The 21731-nt window shown below is 40.5% G+C and overlaps 1 protein-coding gene across 4 annotated transcripts in view; it reads right to left on the reverse strand.

Annotated features, from left to right (window-relative positions):
- ABCA13 (ATP binding cassette subfamily A member 13) overlaps positions 1 to 21731 on the reverse strand; it is a 590340-nt gene that overhangs the window by 190488 nt on the left and 378121 nt on the right. For all 4 annotated transcript variants that reach the window (XM_072153102.1, XM_072153100.1, XM_072153098.1 and 1 more), the window contains 4 exons: positions 12952 to 13198; positions 11012 to 11095; positions 9738 to 9813; positions 2754 to 2866 (listed from right to left, as the gene is read on the reverse strand). In XM_072153102.1, the coding sequence (XP_072009203.1) occupies positions 2754 to 2866; positions 9738 to 9813; positions 11012 to 11095; positions 12952 to 13198 (520 nt within the window). The remainder of the gene's footprint in view (positions 1 to 2753; positions 2867 to 9737; positions 9814 to 11011; positions 11096 to 12951; positions 13199 to 21731) is intronic.

Here is a 21731-nt window from a genome sequence, read left to right on the forward strand (position 1 = left end):
ACCTCTTAGCAGCGCGCCGCAACGCATAGAGCCAGCAGCGATTGCGCAATACATGCGCTGCTGCCGGCGATTCTTACAGGTCCCTGACTGACAGGGGAGTGGAGGGGGTGTGTCGACTGGCCCTCTCATGAATACGGCCGACTGCTAGGGGACCTGTAAGACAATCCGACCTCTTATTTGGTAAGAGGTCAGATCGTTTAAAACTAAGTATGCACACACACATTTTAATAAAAATTCAATAAATATAAAGGGGCTGGGAACAGGATTAGGGGGAACTAATTTGGTGGGGTTATTTTTCGGGGGTGACAGGGCCTCTAATGTAAATTGTATAAAAAATTGTTTTCAATGCTGGAAAATGAATTTAGTAAACATTCAATAAAAAATAGGAATTAATTAACTGATGCTTGGGTAGCACTTGCATTTAAAAGAATTAGAATCAGGATTAAGCAGATACATGGCATGATATAAAACTTGGATAAAACATATATTGAAATAATTAATACATAAATAAATAGTATAGATTTAAACAATATATATTTCAATAATTAATTCGGAAAACATTCAGTTAAAGATTGGAATTCATTATCTGATCCTTGGGGAAGTAAGTGGTGAACCACAAGCTATCCGGAGAATGTGTGCGTGAAACTATTTAGAGTGGTGATGGCAAGGAGCGGCTCACGCCAAAAGGAGAAGTGTGGCACATGCGTGCTCCAGTGACAGCCACCAGAAACATGTCTGCTATGAGAATGGTGGCAGAAGAGGGAAGTGACTCAAGCGTACTGTGTGTGAAGTGTGTACTATATTGGAGGGATCATGCAAGGATCGTGCAGGGTGGATAAATGATAGGTTGTGTCAGGCATAAGAATAAGGAATATGAACATGTAGATGGACCTAAATATATATAAATAGATGGAGAAAAAGTTTTTTACTTGCTTTTATACAAATGCTAAATGTTTCACTGAATTTTGCCAGCATCGAAAAACCTACTATTTAAACAATTTATATTAACCATTTATTTATTTATTCATTTATTCTCTACTTAAATAAATGTATCTACGTAATGAATTTATTGTCATGGGTGCTGCTGCGATCCATGTCCCTGGTCGCAGGTGAACCCGTGCCACTCTCTATGCCCCACGCTCCCCCCCGGGATCACAAACCTTTTAGCGTTCCTGCTCTGATCCTGTCTGCCCAATGCACTTCCCCAACTCCTAGGGTGCGTACGCCAACACTCGTAGATTTAAAGGGCCAGCGCATCACTGATTGGTGCTGGCCATTTCCAGGATGTGAATAAAGGCTGGCCTCTCCCAGCATTTCCTGGCGGATCGTTGTACCTAGTGCACCTAAGAAAGCTATTCCACGCGATTTGCTGTGTTTCTGAATTTCCATTGTGACCCTGGTTCGGTTATTGACTCCGATCCCATGCTGCCTGTCTTGACCTTCTGCTATGTTCCCCGACTCCAATCCTGTGCTGCCTGTTTCGACCTTCTGCCTGTTCCAAACCATGCAGCAACAAGTCCAACCTGCTTTGTGGCGGGCTCTGGTGAAAACCGTGTACCACTTAAACTCCAGTCCCAGGTGTTGGCTTACGTCATCCATTTCCTCTGAATCATGCAGCAGGTCTGGTTAGTTCTGCATCAATTTTTTAATGCAAATTATTAAATGTTTAATAAGGTTTCTGGTTATTCTAATACATCTAATTTTATACATTATACATAAATGATTTTTTGTGTGTTTATAATTTATTTCAGCCAAGTTATCATTTTAAGCTTTTTTATTTCAACCCACTTAATTTATCTAGTTGATCATGTATTTATGTTGTTCTATTGTACTGTATCTTTTTGTGATCCAAGTGAATCATATTGTTTGTACCTAGTTATGCATTTTTACTTTTGTTATTGGTCTCTTGCACTTGAGAAAGGGGCCCGTTGAGACCCTGAGATGCATTGTGATTTCGAGACATTAATAAAACTGTTTAGAACCACATGTCTATGTCTGTTCCTGATTACTGGTGTTTGCCAGTCAAAATAAACCATACTTCATCCACAGTAGAGTATGGATGGGAACTTTTCATAATGCCTTTCTTCCTGCTTTCAGCAGTTTGTAAAAATCTACAGTATTTTCCATACTACACTGGAAGCAGGCTGATGAAATAATCTAGTAATGTTTCTAATTACTTAAAAGGGTTCTCTCAAGGTTGCAAAACACAGCTGCTTTCTTCCAAAGACAACGCTACACCTTACCATGATTTGTGCAGGTATTGCAGCTGAGCTGTATAGAAATGTGTGCCGATTAGTTGCAATACCACACACCACTCATGTTCAGGTGTGGTGCTGTTTTTGGGAGAAAACAGCCATGTTTTTCAACCTTGGGAAAACCCCTTTAACTCTTTATAAGATGGATAGTCTAATCAAATATGTACAGAGTTAATCATTAGCTTTTCCTTTATTATCTGGTATGTAAGTACCTGGGAAGGTTTGCAGAAACACAGCTTACTACAGGAAAAATAAGAAGCAAAAAAGAAGGCACAGATGAGCTGTTTTCCATCATGAAATATATTACAGAGCTTATTCTTCACCTGTTGTCATTTGTGAAATAAAAAATGAAAAGTGCCTTTAGGTATGCTTTTCATCACCATTTTTATGATTGCATTTCTAGATTGCAGTCTTTAAAAAGATGAATACATGAACAACCTTTACAGATTTACAGCACACCAGCATATTAATGGAAATGGATGAATTATCTTAAATTACCTGTCTTTGAAAGCAAGTGAGATCAAGTATTCTTCCAAATTGTGTCCTGACAAGTTGTAAAGTGCACAACCTTTTTTAGAGGATTGTGGGAGAAAAGTAAACACTTGACAATCCTGCAAAAAAAAAAATTGATTATTTAATACATTAAATTTAAAAAACAATTATAAAAATTGTTGTCTCAAAAATCTGTGATATAGATAAGCAATGAAAATCGTAGTTTACAGACTTAGGCTCCATGCACACTACCATATGTGGCTGTATCAGACATCCCTCATATACTGAAATGGCGGCACGGAGCGATACGGTTCCGCACATGTGTGGCTCCGTACCACTTCATACACATGAAAAAGATAGGACATGTCCTATCTTTCCCCTTGTTACGACTGTACTCCATGACTAAGCTCATCTAAGCGAAACGCATAGGTTTTTCTGGAGAACCATGTATTCCTGTGCACCTTGTTGAGCCGTATGTTTTTAAGTGGAAACAAATAAAGGATATATATTTTTATGCTGACGATCTCCTGAAGCACTGGTCTGCTCTTCAATTGTGCTTCCAACCCTAAGTCCATGGGGATCATTCGTCTGTCCGTGCGCAGGGAGTGACACGTAAGAAAGGTGAGAAAAGTCTATTGTGCGCCAAAAATTGCGCCTAAAAATGCAGACAAAATACACATAAATGTGACGGATAATGTGGAAAAGTTAGGCCAAATTCATTATAAATGATATGCAACAATTCTGCGCCAAAAAAATCGAAAGATCCTGGCATTTTTTAGGTGCATAGACAATAATACATGTCCCCACATGTTTTCATGATTCCCATCTTGCCACCTGATCAAAGCCTGCAGGGAAATAGGATAACATTTACAACTATAGTGTTTTTAGAGGTCAAAGGCATTATTACTCTGCCTAATAACGGCATGGATAAATGTTAATACTGATGTCTTTTCTGTCTTTCTACAAAGATTTTTTTACGCTCCAAAAAAATGTGAACAGGTAAACATCAGAACATATGCAATGTATAGTGGGGCTTTATGATGCAAATAAAATGCAGATGTCAATACAGGTGTGAGGACAGAGGAGTAAAGGTGTGCAAGCCCTAATACTTACCCTCTCCAGAGAAAAATTCAAAGGTACAAACCAAGGTCACAATAAGATGGGTATACAGCATAGAATAAGTTAACAAGGGATGACCATGTAAAAAAAGAAGAGACAACCACACAAATTGAACACAGCCAGAACTCTGGGGACAAGGTAGAAATGGTTTATTACCGCTTCTGCCTTATCCTTTCTTCACTGAAGTATATGAAGAAGTGGTGAATAGCAGAGCTATCAGTGCCGCCGAATCTATACAACCAGCTGTCATGTGATTGCCAAGATTGCAAGGCTCAAGCCGCTGGGTCTCACACACTATGAAATTAATTTATAATGGTCATTTTGAGTTAATTTGAAAACTGAAAACATATACAAACATATATTACATGGGGTATTCACATAAATTAATTTGGTTTAATACATAGCCAGCTCCAAAGGATAGTTTAAAGCAGAATAATGAGATAATTGAGAGACAGTTGAGCAAACCCTTTCTATAGAGGTGGCATTAACTGTGTTTCTTTCTCAAATTAGACATAATATGCAAAAATGCTGTGACCGATTAACAGCGGTGGAAAACTGTACAGAGCAAATGGAGGTCGCTTTTCAAGATTTGGTAGTCAATGTGGATAAGCTAGTTGGTGAGAACATAAAGCTACAGTGTAAGATGTTGGACTATTCATTTTTGGGAAATGTAGACTGAAAGAGGGCTTATCTGATTTGTTTTCTAATTAAAAAGTCCATAGAGACCTGCTGCGGTCATCTCCACCAGATAAATGACCATATAGCCATCCCGGTGAAATATCTGTTGGCAGCTGATAGAAATGTAAATTTAAGGTGAGACAAATGTATGGAGCTCCATAAAATAGTTTTTTTTCTGGATTTTTGCTGCAAAAGAGAAGATCTTTAGTGCAAGTAAAAAAGCATATGTAGAATGCAGTGATTCAGTACAGTATGTTGTCCCAGCCAAACTTTGTACTGTACATTGGGGAGAGACTAATTTCTTTTCTGTCCCTCAAGATGTACTCCAACATAGTTGGTGCCTGTGAAATATTTATTTGTATATTTATACAAAGAAGGATAGAGTATAAGGGGGAAATGACTAGGATAGGAGTCTATCATGTTGTTATATAAAATAATCAACTACACCTTTGAATGTGAGGCTACAACCATTTTACACACAATAATTTTGGCCATCTAATACATAAATTACAAACACAAAAGTGGAGGTGGCTCATATGCTCCATGATAGTGAGATCACAGAAGTCCATGAAAGTATGTTGAGACATGCATTATACAATGGAATGGTAATTTGACAAAATGGTTTGCTCAAGTTTGCAAAAAAAGTGGAGAAACTAATGGTATCCCCCCAAGAAAAAAACCGGAGGGAAAAGAGGAATAACCAAGACAGTGTGTGGAAGATAAAACAAAATTATTTTATTGCTTACAAGAATAAAATTTAACAAGACATGTAGACAAAATACATACAGTATGGTGATGGCACAGAAAGAATGGCGGTCTGAGCCGAAGGCAGTGAAGGAACCTGAGAGTATACATTATGATGGACTATGTGCAAAAAGGGACCCACTAAAGTGCTGGCTGGTAATAAATACCGTGCCCGGCCATAGAGCAATAATGTGGGAATCTACCCAATGTTGACTAAAGTCCTTACCAATTTGTGGGGATAGCAAAGTGTTCCACTGCCTGGGATGAACCGCCCGCCCCGACGTGCGTTTCGGCTCAGGGATGAGCCTTCGTCTGAGCCGAAACGCGCGTCGGGGCGGGCGGTTCATCCCAGGCAGTGGAACACTTTGCTATCCCCACAAATTGGTAAGGACTTTAGTCAACATTGGGTAGATTCCCACATTATTGGTCTATGGCCGGGCACGGTATTTATTACCAGCCAGCACTTTAGTGGGTCCCTTTTTGCACATAGTCCATCATAATGTATACTCTCAGGTTCCTTCACTGCCTTCGGCTCTGACTGCCATTCTTTCTGTGCCATCACCATACTGTATGTATTTTGTCTACATGTCTTGTTCAATTTTATTCTTGTAAGCAATAAAATAATTTTGTTTTATCTTCCACACACTGTCTTGGTTATTCCTCTTTTCCCTCCGGTTTTTTTCTTGGGGGGATACCATTAGTTTCTATTATGTTTTGAGGTTCTTAACCCCATGCGTATACCATAAAAAAGGGGGTATTTATTATTTAGAACATTGGGTATCTTTTCTATACTTGACTGAGGAAAGGTTGCCCAAAATATTTCTTATACAGAGATAATATAGTATTTATCATTCAGTATTTGATGGGAGATAGCTACACTTAAATTTTATAGATATTTTTTAACTATGAATACATAGGGGGTTTTTTATCATATGCCGGAGCCCTGACACTGCCGAATAGATCAAGAGGCTCTTGCCTCTTGATTTATCCGGAGGGGCCTTGCACAGAGTTTATTTCTATGCCAGGCCCTACCTAGCATAGAAATAAACATAGATGGCGAATTCGCCGACTGCCGCGAGTGCACAGGCACAGGGACAACCACGCCCTGCACCAGTGGACTCCTCGCTGGCTGCACTCTGGCATGGAGGTGTTGGAAAGGGGGAAATAAATTGCAAATGCTAGCAATAACCTAGCATTTGCGATTATTTTAGGGCTTCTACCCCACTGATCCAAATTTTTGTATCCTTCTACAAAAAGGAGATGGTGGGTTAAGTTATGAAAATGACATGACTTTTTGGTTCAATACGTTCCATGTGTAGTCAGTGGTAGCTTATTGCTAGCACTTGCGATTATTTACCCCCATCTGCGACCTTCACTCCAGTGGGGCTGAAGGGGATTGAAGAGGGGGCGCATTCTGCAAATTTTTTACTTGTGAAAAGTCACCGCTGCATTTATTTCTACACCAGGCAGGCGACAGGTTCTCTTTAAGGAAGTTAGTTATGGAAGCTGAAAAAGAAGTATGGGTACTGAAGCCACAGCAGGTAGCCACACATTGCTGAAGATGGAAAAAAAGTGTCAAAATCCATAATATATAATTAATTATGGACAGTTTACATAAGCAGTCTAAACAATTTTTGACACTTGGTGGAAGGTATGCTTGGAAATTAATGGGGATGGGAGTGCATATAAAGAAAACCAATTCACGATTATACACTGCTTGGCTACTTAAAAAAAATATGTGATGTGCCTTTCAATGACATACTTTTCATTGTATGTAGTAAAATGTTTTATTGTTCAGATCCTATAACAGAATAGAGAATTAGAAACTGAGAACAGTGACATGAACTCACCTTATCATGCAAGATGTCCTACAGTACACAAGGTTCAAATTCTAATAACTCTCATTGCTCCATTCTCACACACCACATTTTGACCATTATATTTGTTGGCAGGTTTTCTTTTCCTGTTACTTTGCAAAGATTCTCTCTCTCGAAAAATTTATTAGCCTGGTATATTTAAGTCGAAACAGACTAGCTAGAAGGATGAAAGTTGTGTTTTTCCACTACATTTAATGATAGTCCTTGTTGAATAAAGTGGAGTGTTTTCAAAATTAAAAGCACTGACCTTATGACAAGAGCAGTGGGAAATGAGATGTTCAAGTTTCAGTAAAATTAAAGCATCACAGTGGGGAGAAAATCAAAGAAAAGACTGAATTCAGCAGGATTAATTATACCTGCAATCAATTAAATACCCTGAACAATATTCATGAAAAGGTTAGCTGAAGAAAAAAAAAGATTTTACCTAAGGAAATGTGTGATCTAAAGATTTTGTTTAGGGGATATTCTATAAAATTTGAGTTTATCATTGGGGACACAAATTCAGTAAAAGATGTCACGTAATAGTACATCAAACCAGGTTTTACATCACATTTGTGATTTTATGGATGAACTTTAAACCACTATTATGTTAGGTAGTTGTTATTATGGTTAATTTATTTGATGTTACATGTAACAAATACAAGAACTTTTTTAGGTCTTTTAAGACTTTTTATGGCCTATTTTCTCTATAGAACAGACCAAGATTTATGTTTTCAAATCTAACATATAAAGCTGAGTGTATGTGTGTGTTTCACCCCACGCTTTCCACTTATTAAACACCTTATACAGGGGCCATTGTCTCCTGCTGCTGTGGCAGTTAGAAGCTCAGCTGTGATTGGTTGCTGTTCTGCCACAGGTCATTACTATGAGCCCTGAGCTCTGACAAATTAATATAGGCAATGAGTAATACAGCTTAGCTGTGAGGGAAGATGATAACCACCATATACAGGAGTCATTGTCTGCTGGAGCAGTATGAAACCAATCACGGATCAGCTTCTATCCTGCCACAGGTCATCGATATGAGGTCTGAGCTTTTATTGCTTATGATAGTCAATGAGTATAATACAGTTTATGTGTGAGGTTAGAGGTGGGATTGATATGTGAGGTAATATGATAATCACCATTGTCTGCTGTAGCAATAAGCAACTGATCACAGATCAGCTTCTATTTTGCCACAGGTCATTAATATGAGCTCTGAGCTTTGACAGGTTACCATAGGCAATGAATACAATACAGCTTATTCTGTATTCAAATGTTGCATTTTGTTTGTGTTAACGCACACATTTTTAAATGCATCACAACAACTGAGAAGAGGAGATTTGCCTAATTACATTGTTGTCAACATTGCATTTCCAAATGCAAGTGTAAACGCGAAGTTAACATACATGTCAACAAAGTGTTCATATACATTTGTGTTAACATGTATTAACATTTGTGCTAAAACAATGTAATTAGGCAAATCTCTTCTTCTCAAATGTTGTGATGCATTTCAAAATACATGCTTTAACACAAACAAAATGTGTGAGGTAAGATGTAAAGTAATATGTGAGGTAATATGATAACCACCATATACAGGAGCCATTGTCTCTGTGGCAATAAGCAACCAATCACAGCTCAGCTTCAATTTTGCCATAGGTCATTAATATGAGCTCTGAGCTGTGATTGGTTAGTATGGGCAATTAGTATATTATAGCTTAGGTGTGAGGTAAGATGTGAAGTAATATGAGGTAATATGGTAACCACCATATACTAGGAGCCATTGTCTGCTGTGGCAATAAGCAACCAATCACGGCTCAGCTTCTATTTTGCGGGGTCAATATGAGCTCTGAGCTTTGATTGGTTACTATAGGCAATAAGTGTAATACAGTTTATGTGTGAGGTAAGATGGATAGGGAGAGAGACAGGGAGAGAGGGTGACAGAGAGACAGACAAGGAGAGTGAGTAACAGGGAAAGTGAGCAACAGAGAGACAGATGGGGAGAGTGAATGACAAAGAGACAGCCAGTGATTGTAGCTGAGAGACAGAGAAACAGACGAGGAGAGTGAGCGACAGAGAGACAGACGGGGAGAGTGTATGACAGAAAGACAGGCAGTGAGTGTAGCTGAGAGACAGACACACAGGGAGAGTGCATGAATGACAGTGAGACTGTTCGGGAGAGTGAGTGACAGAGAGACAGGAGTGCAGAGTGAGTGACAGAGACAGGCGGTAAGAATGAGTGAGAGACAGACACGTAGCGTGAGTGAGTAACAGAGAGACAGCCAGTGAGTGTGAGTTAGAAACAGACAGGGTGAGTAACTGAGAGAGACACAGGGAGAGTAAGTGACAGACAGGGAGAGATAGATGCATAGATTGATATATAATATTTTTTTGTTAACCATTTCTATTTTGTTATAGCTAAGAGCAGTTATTTACTATCCCAGGCAATGCCGGGATCTACAGCTAGTCTAATATATAAATGTTAAAATATGAGCATTGGTTATTTTAAAGTTTTTATAGGAGGGATAAAATAAAGGTCTGCAACAGATTTCTTTGAATTGTATGTACTGTATAACAAAATAGACCAATACCTTACCTGTTCACTGTTATGGAATTTACAAGGATTTGTAGTGCGTTGTTTTTTTAAATTATTCCAACATGACAAATTCACTCTGTAATAAAATGATAACATATTACAATGACCAGTCATCTTTCTTTTTTACTAATTCACTAATACCAAGTAGTCATTTGAGTGTGCAATATAATTGACTGTACAGCGCAGTTGCAGCCCAGTCCCATTCATGATTTTAGCATATTTTACTTTTCCCTCCTCTCTACCCTTCACTCTGAACATGACTTAATAAGGGATGCAAACAGCTACCAGCAAACCCATGTGTCATCGGTGTGTGAGTGATGCATATGTGCCAAGACAATAACAAGAGACTGAATGACACCCAATATGGGCTGAAACCTTTGCAGCCCTGCCATATGCATTGGGCCGTGGAATGCAAGGATGTGCATTAGCATATAAAAGTGAACAACTGAAAAATGTCGAGCACACGTCCCCTTTCTCTAGTCATCTGCATGAGTCCTTACACTACAGAAAGAGTGGGAGAGAGACCTTTGGCTTTAAATCGCCAAAAGTAGTAGCTGACTTTTCATAAAATCATGATCAACATTACATAAATGGCAATATTAAATATACTAGGGCACATTTATAAAATTGAGTCAAAAGGGGGTATTTAACAGAAGTGTCTCATAGTAGAACAGTTCTAGTTTCCCATGAATAACCAATTAGAGCCCAGCGTTGAAGAGGACCTTGCACCACCTCACACATGCGGATATCAGCATCAGCATCTGAATTCTGTAGTGGTTTTTACACAAATTCAGGGGCCCTAGAGTTTTCTTTCTAGTCCCTATGGTTTTATAGACATTAGTCCCAGTAATGCAACTCCTGTCAGAGAGGAGGAGCTGGGGCTGGAGGTGTGTGTTATGGCAATCTTCTTTCATACTGTCCAATCACTGGCAGTATGAGATATCTCTATGCTCATTTAGGTGTTGTGTATTGTAGTCATTATTATAGTCATTATATCTCCACAACCATGGGGGCCAGAAAGAAAATTCAAAGTGCCTCTGAATCTGTGTAATATCGCCACAGAATGGCATGCTAATCTCCACATGTGTGATGTGGTGAAGGGTCTCTTTTAATTTAATTAGCAGCTGTGTGAAAGCTGGGCTCTAATAGATTACAATGGGCAACTAGAACTGTTTGCATACTGATAATCTCCCCAAAATGTTTTTGTTTAGGAAGTTTCATAAATCTGCCTAACTTCGTTAGTAGAATGCATGTTATACATTTTAGAATATTACCTGGAATAACAGCAATGCTTATTTTTTTCCCTAAATTTTCTTATAAGCACATCAGAAAAGTTACTTGAGTCATCAGGATCCAAACTGTGAAAAATATAAAAATAAATTTTACATACATTTTTACCAGAACCTGTAAGCAATGGCCCATGAGCCTGTCCATCTTCCCGTTACCACAGCAAGGCCCTCTGATCTCTTGCTGATGTCTCTTGCTGGGATACAAGTGCTGATGGTAACATGAAAGCTGTATCAAGTGAGCGGCTGCAGCAATCATAGGCCAATATTGACGTCAATTTTGAACATCGCAATTCTTGTGATCAGTAACTGGTTGCAGCAGTAATTTGACTAACAATAGTTCTAACTATTGAGGACCATGGAAATGGTAAGCAATAGGCGAACAAATATCTTTTTTAATTTTTTTCACTAATCTATATCTGACCATTCCTTTTACATATCAACAACATATCTTATGAAAAATACATCTTCAATATAGAACAATTATCATACACATTTAGAAATTCAGCTTGACCTGCTCAAATCGGTTTCAAATGTTTTTTTTGGGTAAATAATATTGACAAAATAATCTCAATAAAACCATTGTTAGAGGTGGGATTTATATATTTAACTGAAACAAAAAAAAGGTTCAAAAAGTAATTAAAGAAACCAGAAAATGGCCCACATTTATCAAAAAAAGTGCAAACTGTATTATGTGCAGTATGCAAAGTGTGCCAGATTCATAAATTAAGGCGCACGTTCTACTTGAATATATGTACAAGCATATCTGGTGACTCAAAATTGTATTAGTAGGCACTTTAGGGTTATATTACGCCCTGGTTTGGGCACTTGGTAATATTTTTACCTTCTATTATGTGACGATCCTTATGTGCCTGTGTTTGATATCCCACTGTGGAATGTATTGTCTTGTACTTGTGACCACCACCCTTTTGTGTTGTTGTTTCTGTGGTTTTATCATGTTTTTAATATATTTTTGGAGTGTCGATTTGTTATAATAAAGTTGAAATTTATTTCATAGTCATATAGCATTTTTGTCCTTTGATAGTTATTGACTACCTAGATCTTGTATACTGCTTTTTGGTATTCATCTTTTGATTGGTATAGGGATCTCAATATATTGCAGAGGGTATCTTTGTTGGTATTCATTATATGTACAAGCAGTTTGCATCGACAAAAACATCCAAAGTCAGACAAAAAAACTCCATAGGGGACCTTTAGACTGTAAATGTGTACCTGTCTATTTTTTGGGGGGGCCGAGCTTGTTTGATTTTTAAAAGTTGCACAAAAGTCGCGAATTCTTGATCAACTCCTTTTAAACTTTTCCCTATACCTGCAGGGAGTGGGGGAGGGGGGGGGTGGTTTGTGTAAAAATGTACAATCTTCTCTCAACATCTATAAGACAAATCAGGTATAACAAAAAAAACTGGGTAATCGTTTCTACAGCAGCAAACTTTGCTGGGCGGGTGAAACTATCACAAAATTTGGCACAAATCTGACAATATGTCCAAAAACGTCACAAACATAAGATTCTCAAAATATGACTTGATAATAATCAGTACACAGGTCAATATGTCTGTTCTTCACTATTTCTGGCAATCCTGGAGAAAAAAAATCACGGGAGTCCCAGAGGCTAGGTTACTGCTGATCGATTACTTTCCTGTATCTAATGCTGGCATTCATTCTGAAAACATAAATAGTCACATTCTTATAGCTGTATTGTGCATAAAATAAAGCTGATTTACATATACTGGGCCAGGGTAACACATTTTCATTTTCATCATAGTTTAATTTATTTTTATGTTGATACAAAAACACAAACAATCTTTAAAAATGTGTAAAAAAATTTGTTTTTTAAAATTCCCTTTAAAAATCATTAGTTACAATAAAACTAAAAAAGCAGGTTTTATTTAACAATGCTTACACTGTACCTAAATAGGGCTTTTCCATCACTGTACAGGTCAGAAGACAGCTTTAGAGGAGGAAGGTCAGTGGCCACTGAGTTTAATGTGAAAATTTCCATCGCCATTGTAACAAAGAGAATAGGTAGCACAAATATTGTTAGAGCTCCTTTCCAGTCTCTTCTGGTGTGATGTACTCTGTAGACTATTAAAGCAATCATCTGTGTTAAGATATGTTGAGGTCCATGGAGTAGCTTTCTGTTAATCACAGTAGATCCTGAGCCACAAAGAAAGACAAAAATGTACATATAAGTTATTTATTTTTATCATACATAAAATAATGTATGTATTCTATTCTTCCAGTGGATTACAAAATTTCAAATGTGTGATACAGGCAGTCCCCGGGTTACTTACAAGATAGGTTCTGTAGGTTTGTTCTTAAGTTGAGTTTGTATGTAAGTCAGAACCGTATACTTTACTATTGTAACCCAGGTAAAACATTTTTTGGTCTTTGTGACAATTGGATTTTAAACATGTTGGATTGTCACAAGAACCAGGATTAATAATGAAGCTTCATTACAGGCACCATTGATAACTGTTACAGCTGTTTATTGTAGCCTAGGACTAAAGTACAGTAAATTACCAAAATCCAGAGGTCCGTTTGTAACTAGGGGTCGTATGTAAGTCAGGTGTTCTTAAGTAGGGGACCGCCTGTAAATGGAAACCAAACTAAGGCTTAATTCTTATTGTCACAAGATCTTACCCAAAATGAATATGCTGGATCTGCAGAAGAAAGAGCAGTTCAGCAGATTCTGGTCAGAGTCTTGGCAGTATTTGCCACGGTTTCACACATGGATAGGTATCATACAAAAGGGCCTAATTAGGCACACACAGTAGTGATTCTGTCTCTTAAACTACAGCAAGATAGGAAGTGCATCATCACTAAAAAAAACTGTGGATGGCTTCTCCTCTGTCCACACAACACGCTCCTAATCAATGGTTTAGCCTTCTTATTCTTTCTGCTGGTGAGAGGAGCGAACTAGGAGAGGCTGGGCACCACAGCAGACTTCTGAATGGGACCCCTTGTCCTAACACATTTTTATACAATCACACACAATCATATACTTATATATACACACATACAGTTCTACATTCATACACACACACATTTATACATTTCTACACACATTTATACACCCATGTACACACATTTATACACTGATATTTAAATTAATGCACTTATATTTACAGTATATACACATCTTATACACACAGTAAATACACACCGTATACGGACAGTATACGGTGTATTTACAAACATACAGTATATAGTATATACATCATATTATTATATATACAGTATATACACCCAATATATATACATGTACACAGCATTAGCAAACCATATATACACATATACATACAGTACGATATTTACAAATACAGTACATAAACACACACATACAGTATACACACACACATATAGAATGTACACACCATACACACAGGCATACAGCATATACATATCATATATACACACATAGCATATACACACTGTACCAAATACAGACATTCAGCATATATACACACACAGTAAATACACACATAAATATACACATAACATGTACACATATATAAAATCAGATACTCATCACATATGCACATCCATACATGTACACACTTATACACACTTAGGTATATACTCACTCAGACAGGACAGTCTACATGATGGAATTAGACTAAAGGAAGAACAGATGAGAGCCCGGCCATAACCTCCCCCAAGCTGTGGGGTGTGGAAGAAGTGCAATGTTATATACATATTGAGGCTTATTTACTAAGGGTACCGTGGCCACATTTCCGTCGGGCTTTCCAAATTTTTCGTGGATTGTGCTGCCGGGACAGGCATTAAGGGGATTGTGCTGCATGCGATCGGATTTTGGTGCATTAGCGCCAGCTTTAATGCAACAGAAATCAGGGAGCGGGCTGTCGAACGATCAGACAGATTCGTACTGAGCACGGGATTTAATTGTGTCGCAAGCTACAGACTTACATGCACCAGGAAGAAGAAGGTGAACTCTGTCGGACCTGAGAAGAGAAGCAACACATGCAGGAAACGGGGCACACTATCTAGTGAATTGCACCGGAGTCCATAATCGTAGGACAACGCACAGTGAAGGATTGCGACAGTACCGGGTAAGTAAATATGCCCCATTATGTTTTACAATGTACAGCTGATATGAAGATAACGATGCACATCCTCTAGTTTTATTGTGGCATGTTGGGTGGCCAGGACCCATGACACTCTGGGCCTCTTAGCAGCTGCTATGACTCGTACCCCAGTAGTTATTCCCCTTCGTTTGGTCACTACAGTGTGCAATTTCAGTTCTAATGCTTTCAAAAGTTGAAACACTGTATGATGAGATAGATCCTTAAGGTTTTCAGTGCTGAACTGGCCAGTAATTCCAGCTGCAGTGTAGAAACGATTACCCATGTAGATTATCTGCATTATCCTGTCCTCTCTTGCATTTTTCTTTGAGGTTAACCAGCCTTCTTGGGGGATATGAACAAGTTTGTAATGTTGTAAATATTAAATATTCAAAAAATTACAACCAACTTCTTTTTGCTGATAGGGTCCCCCCTTTGGCCTTCATCGAAACAACTTGCTGCAAGAGGGTTCCAGTCACTTTGGAACTGCAAACCATTTTTGCAAAGTCAGTAAAAAATGTAAAGTAAGGCTACAATTCAAACCTTCATTAAAAAAGGAAAGAACTGAATTTTTTACAGATCAATTAACCCCTTCCCGACATGTGACGTAATAGTACGTAACATGTCGGGTCCCGGTACATGGAGAGGGCTCACGGGCCTAGCCCTCTCCATAGCCAGTAAGTCTTTGCTGCATATTGCAGCAAAGAATAAAGTAGACATGTCATTTGGGGTACACAGTGAAATCCGTAAAATCCGAACCCACAAGAATACGGCACAAATGCGGTTTTTTTACCAATTTCACTGCATTTGGAATTTTTTTCCCGCTTCCCAGTACACGGCATGGAATATTAAATACCACCATTTTGAAGTGTAATTTGTTACGCAGAAAATAAGCCGTCACACAGCTCTGCACATGGAAAAATAAAAAAGTTACAGATTTTTGAATGTGGGGAGTAAAAAATGAAAAAGCAAAAACGAAAAAGGGCTGCGGCGGGAAGGGGTTAAAAATCCTATTGACATCAATATAAATTTTATGTCACCCGCTATGTTCAGATAGGAAGACATCCGTTATGCATATGTTTTTTTACGGAAAAAATTGCGGTGGCTGCAGTACTGTTTTCCATTTGAAAAATGGACATGGTAACGGATTGAAATTTAACTTACGATGGATAGTTATAAACAGTGGCAGTTTTTTCTATTAGTTATAATATCAGTTGTTTTTTATAGATAGATAATCTATACATACATATAAAAAGTATATATGACACATAGATAGTAGATAGATAGATAGATAGATAGATAGATAGATAGATAGATAGATAGATAGATAGATGTGAGATAGATAGATATAAACAGAGATAGCTAATCAATGCATATATATAGATTAACTATAGATATCTAGAAATTAGCAAACTACCAGATTAGCACCAATAACTTGCAGGCATCTGACAGTGCTCTCTAATTATTATGATCAGTGTTCATTTACAATTATTTAATTAAAATTTTTATTCTGTGCTTAAGAATATATACAATTTATAAAATAAACTTATTACTGCTCTTTTATGCATATTGGTATATATTCACATAGGACCTTGACATTTAGGAAAGTGTTTTATAGTTTATATAAATGTAATTTATATGATCTGCCAGTATCAGATTTAGGTGTCTTGCCCACGAGCGAGGGTACTCAGTGAAAATCGCTCGATGCAGGCTGGGAGATCTCTTTAGTGCTCAAAGCATTTCTCACTGAATGCACTTGTGGCCAAAGGCCTCAATTGGGTAAGTTTTTAGAAAAGTTGTAATTTACTCGTGGTTGTAAACTTGCAACTTTTACCGTATCTGTTATGGATGTTAAAATAATGTAGTATTTTAGAATTAGATGAAGCAAACATCATAAAAGTTTTATACAAGTATCTAATGCAGGGATGAAGCTTGACTCCAGTATTAATCTTTCATGACACTGGACCCTGAAATAAACATGACCTAGAAGGTGTTAATCTGCATGACTTTAACATAACCTTTTTTGTTACAGAGTAAATGCAAAGAATAAGCAACAAAAATAAGATATTTGGGATTAACATTTTTCAATTTGAAACATTGCATTGTAACCTTTGGACATACATTGAAAGTAGAGATGAGCTTGATGCTCGTTCGAGAATTAGCGTACTCGAAACTGCTCGTTGCTCGGACGAGTATTTTGCCAGCTCGAGAAAATGGAATCTCCCGCTGTTGTGATTTTTGGCGGCCAGAAACAGAGCCAATTACAAGCCAGGAGACTCTGCATTCCACCCAGCATCACGTGGTACCCTTATACGTCGATAGCAGTGGTTGGCTGGCCTGATCAGGTCACCCTGGAATAGACTAGTCCCTGCCCGCGCTGCTCGGATCATTCTGTGTCTGGATGCCGTTAGGATGCTGTCTGGATGCTGGTCAGGGAAAGCATTAGGGTGTTCTATTAGAATAGTGTTAGACAGGAGTGATTCTACAAGAACCCAACAGCCCTTCTTAGGGCTACAATAACGTTATATATATATTTTTTTTATTTGCTTGTGGCTGGGCTTGCTGGCACTAGTTGGGCAGCTAGTACCATATTGTGAGGAATTTGCAGGGAGACTTGCGACCGTTGTGTTTAGCTCTTAGTGACATATCCACCTCAAACACTGAAGTGTGACAATTTATTAGGGGTTTGATTTGAATTAGGCAGAGTCTGCTGATTTATTTATTTTTTACGTTTATTTACTTTTATAACTCAAAGTCATCTGGCAAAGCAGTGTGCTTTCAGTGTAGGCTAGAAAATAGCCATAGGAGAACCCCAACAGCTTACTTAGGCCTACAATAGCGTTATATTTTACTTTTTTGTGGTTTGCTTGTGGCTGGGCTTGCTGGCACTAGTAGTGCAGCTAGTACCATATTGTGAGGAATTTGCAGAGAGACTTGCGACCGTTGTGTTTAGCTCTTAGTGACACACATATCCACCTCAAACACCGAAGTGGAACAATTTATTAGGGGTTTGATTTGAATTAGGCACAGTCTGCTAATTTTTTTTTTTTTACGTTTATTTTTTTTTATAACTCAAAGTCATCAGGCACAGCACAAAATCCAGTTGTGTGCTGTCAGTGTAGGTTAGAAACTAGCCATAGCAATAGGATAGCATCGTTTTGTTTAAAAAAAAAAAAAAAAAAGAATTACAGTTTACACTTTAAAGGGAACCTACCACCACAAATCTACCTATAAAGGTAGATCGAGTGGTAGGTGGATCAATGGGACGTGAGGATAGCCCTTTTAAGGGCTAATCCTCACGTCCCCACAATTTTTTTGTAACTTTTATGCTAATTTTAATATGCGGCTACTGGGGCGTGGAGTAGCCACATCTGAGGTTACACGAGGCGGCTACTCCACGCCCCGGTAGCCTCTTTTCTCCTCCTACTTACCATCTTCGGCGCGCAGCTGCGCGCCCTCATCCGACAATCCTGCAGTCTGCGCATGTGCAGAACAGCAGGCCCGGCCTGTGCAGCCCCGGCTTTGGAGCAGTGACCGCGCGGGAGCGGGCCTGCTGTTCTGCGCATGCGCAGACTGCCGGATTGTTGGAAGTTGGTGAGGAGGGGTAGAGTGGCTACCGGGGCGTGGAGTAGCCGCCTCGTGTAACCTCAGATGCGGCTACTTCACGCCCCAGTAGCCGCATAATAAAATTAGCATAAAAGTTTCATAAAAGTTACCAAAAAATTGCGGGGACGTGAGGATTAGCCCTTAAAAGGGCTATCTCCACGTCCCATTTATCCACCTACCACCCGATCTACCTTTATAGGTAGATTTGTGGTGGTAGGTGCCCTTAAATTTTGAAAATGTTTAACCCGAGGGCTAGGGGTAGAGGACGAGGGCGTGGATGTGGGCATCCAACTACACCACCTGCTGATGAGGGAGCAGGGGAACTCCGCAGAGCTACACTCCCTAGGTTCATGTCTCAAGTTACTGGGACTCGTGGTAGAGCACTGTTGAGGCCAGAACAGTGCGAACAGGTGATGTCGTGGATTGCGGACAATGCTTCTAGCCATTTGTCCACCAGTCAGTCTTCAACGCAGTCCACCCATGTCACCGAAATCAGCACTCCTCCACCTCATTCTCCTTTCCCCCAGTCTGCCCCCTCCCAGGAAAATTTGGAATTTTAACCGGCATACTCTGAGAAACTGTTTTCTGGACCCTTCCCAGAGTAACGAACCACTTGTCCGGTTGCTGCTGAGCTATTTTCCGATGCCCAGGTTTTCCACCGGTCGCAGTCTGTGGGTGATGATGACATTATTGACGTAGTGGAAGAAGTGTGTAAAGAGGTGTCGGACGATGAGGAGACACGGTTGTCAGACAGTGGTGAAGTTGTTGTCAGGGCAGAAAGACCAAGGGGGGAGCAGACTGAGGGATCGGAGGATGATGAGGTGACAGACCCAAGCTGGGTTGATAGGCCGGGTGAACACAGTGCTTCTGAGACGGAGGCGAGACCTATACTAGAACAGGTTGGAAGAGGCAGTGGCAGGGCCAGAGCTGGTGCATCAGCGCCAAATGTTTCACGTAGTCAAGCTCCCGTGGCGAGGGCTAGATTTTCAGAAGTCTGGAGGTTCTTTAAAGAAACACCGGATGACCGACGGACTGTGGTGTGCAACCTGTGCCAAACCAGGATCAGCAGGGGTTCCACCACTACTAGCTTAACTGCCACCAGTATGCGTATGAAGGCACACCACTGCTCCTTCCCCTGTGTCATCTGCTAGTCAGCCCCCTGCCCAGGACCCCGGCCCAAACACCTCCCGTGCAAAAACCCCATCTTCGCCTCCACGATCCTCCACAGCATCCACCAGCATTCAGCTCTCCATACCCCAGACGCTGGAGCGCAAAAGGAACTATAGTGCAACCCACCCACACGCCCAAGCCCTCAACGTCCACATCTCCAAACTGCTTAGCCTGGAGATGCTGCCCTATAGGCTGGTAGAGACTGAGGCCTTTCGAAACCTCATGGCGGCGGCCGCCCCTCGGTATTCGGTCCCCAACCGCCACTACTTTTCCCGATGTGCCGTCCCAGCCCTGAACAAGCACGTGTCAGACAACATCATCCGGGCTCTGACCAACGCCGTTTCTGACAAGGTCCGCCTGACCACGGACACGTGGACGAGTGCTGCCGGGCAGGGCCACTATATATCGCTGACGGCACATTGGGTTAACTTGGTGGAGGCTGGGACCGAGTCGGACCCTGGGGCTGGTCATATACTGCCGACGCCGAGGATTACGGGGCCTACCTCGGTCCAGGTCTCTCAGGCCTACTATGCCTCCTCCTCCTCCCACCCCTCCTCCACCTCCTCCTCCGAATTACCATACGTGGGCATGGTGCCATCAGTCGGTAGCTCTAGGCACAGCAGCAGTGCCATCGCATTGGTTGTGTGTGACAACGGCCGTAACCTGGTGGCGGCTCTGCAACTCGGCAGACTGACACATGTGCCATGCCTGGCCCATGTGTTAAATCTCATAGTTCAACGTTTCCTCAAGACATTCCCCAATCTGTCTGATTTGCTCACAAAGGTGCGCCGCATCTGTGTGCATTTCAGGAAGTCCAGCGCAGATGCTGCCACTCTCATGGCAGCGCAGCGTCGCCTCCAACTGCCCGCTCACCGACTGTTGTGCGACATGCCCACGAGGTGAAATTCAGCATTAACCATGTTATCCAGAGTTTACCAGCAGCGCAGAGCGATTGTAGACTGCCAGATGTCAACTTCCACCAGAACTGGTAGTCAGGTCAGTCAGCTTCCTCAAGTCTACATTGAGGAGTGGACGTGGATGTCTGATATCTGTCAGGTGCTGAGTAACTTTGAGGAGTCAACACAGATGGTCAGTGGCGATGCCGCCATCATCAGCCTCACCATCCCGCTGCTTGGCCTGTTAAAAAACTCTCTGGTCAGCATGAAGTCGGAAGCTTTGTGCTCGTCACAAGAGATGGGGGAAGAAGATTCCCTTGTTGATAGCCAAAGCACCCTCAGGTCTGTTTTTCAGCGCATATCGGAGGAGGTGGAGGAAGATGAGGAGGAAGAGGAGGAGAATGTTGTTGAGAAAGAAGAGGGGACTATTGTTCAGTTCTTCACTGTTCAGCGTGTATGGGCAGAAGAAGAGGGGAGAGTCAGGCCAGTTAGGGGAGTGAATACTTGCGCGTTGGTACTCTGGCGCATATGGCAGATTTCATGCTAGGCTGCCTTTCCCGTGACCCTCGCGTTCAAAGAATTTATTCCAGCACCGATTACTGGGTATTCACTCTCCTGGACCCACGGTACAAGCAAAATCTTTCCACTCTCATCCCTAGAGAGGAAAGGAGTGTGAGAATTCATGAATACCAGCAGGCCCTGGTGCACAAGCTGAAACAGTATTTCCCTTCTGACAACGCTAGCGGCAGAGGGCGAACTTCTGTGGGACAAGTAGTGAGGGAGAGTAGGCGAGCAGGCAGCTTGTCCAGCACTGGCAAGGGTACGCTTTACAAGGCCTTTGCCAGTTTTATGTCACCCCAGCAAGACACTGTCACCTGTCCCCAGTCTCGGCAGAGTAGGGCTGATCTTTACAGAAAGATGGTGAGGGAGTAG

The sequence above is a fragment of the Engystomops pustulosus genome, chromosome 5 (assembly GCF_040894005.1).
Source record: "Engystomops pustulosus chromosome 5, aEngPut4.maternal, whole genome shotgun sequence".
Taxonomy (NCBI): domain Eukaryota; kingdom Metazoa; phylum Chordata; class Amphibia; order Anura; family Leptodactylidae; genus Engystomops; species Engystomops pustulosus.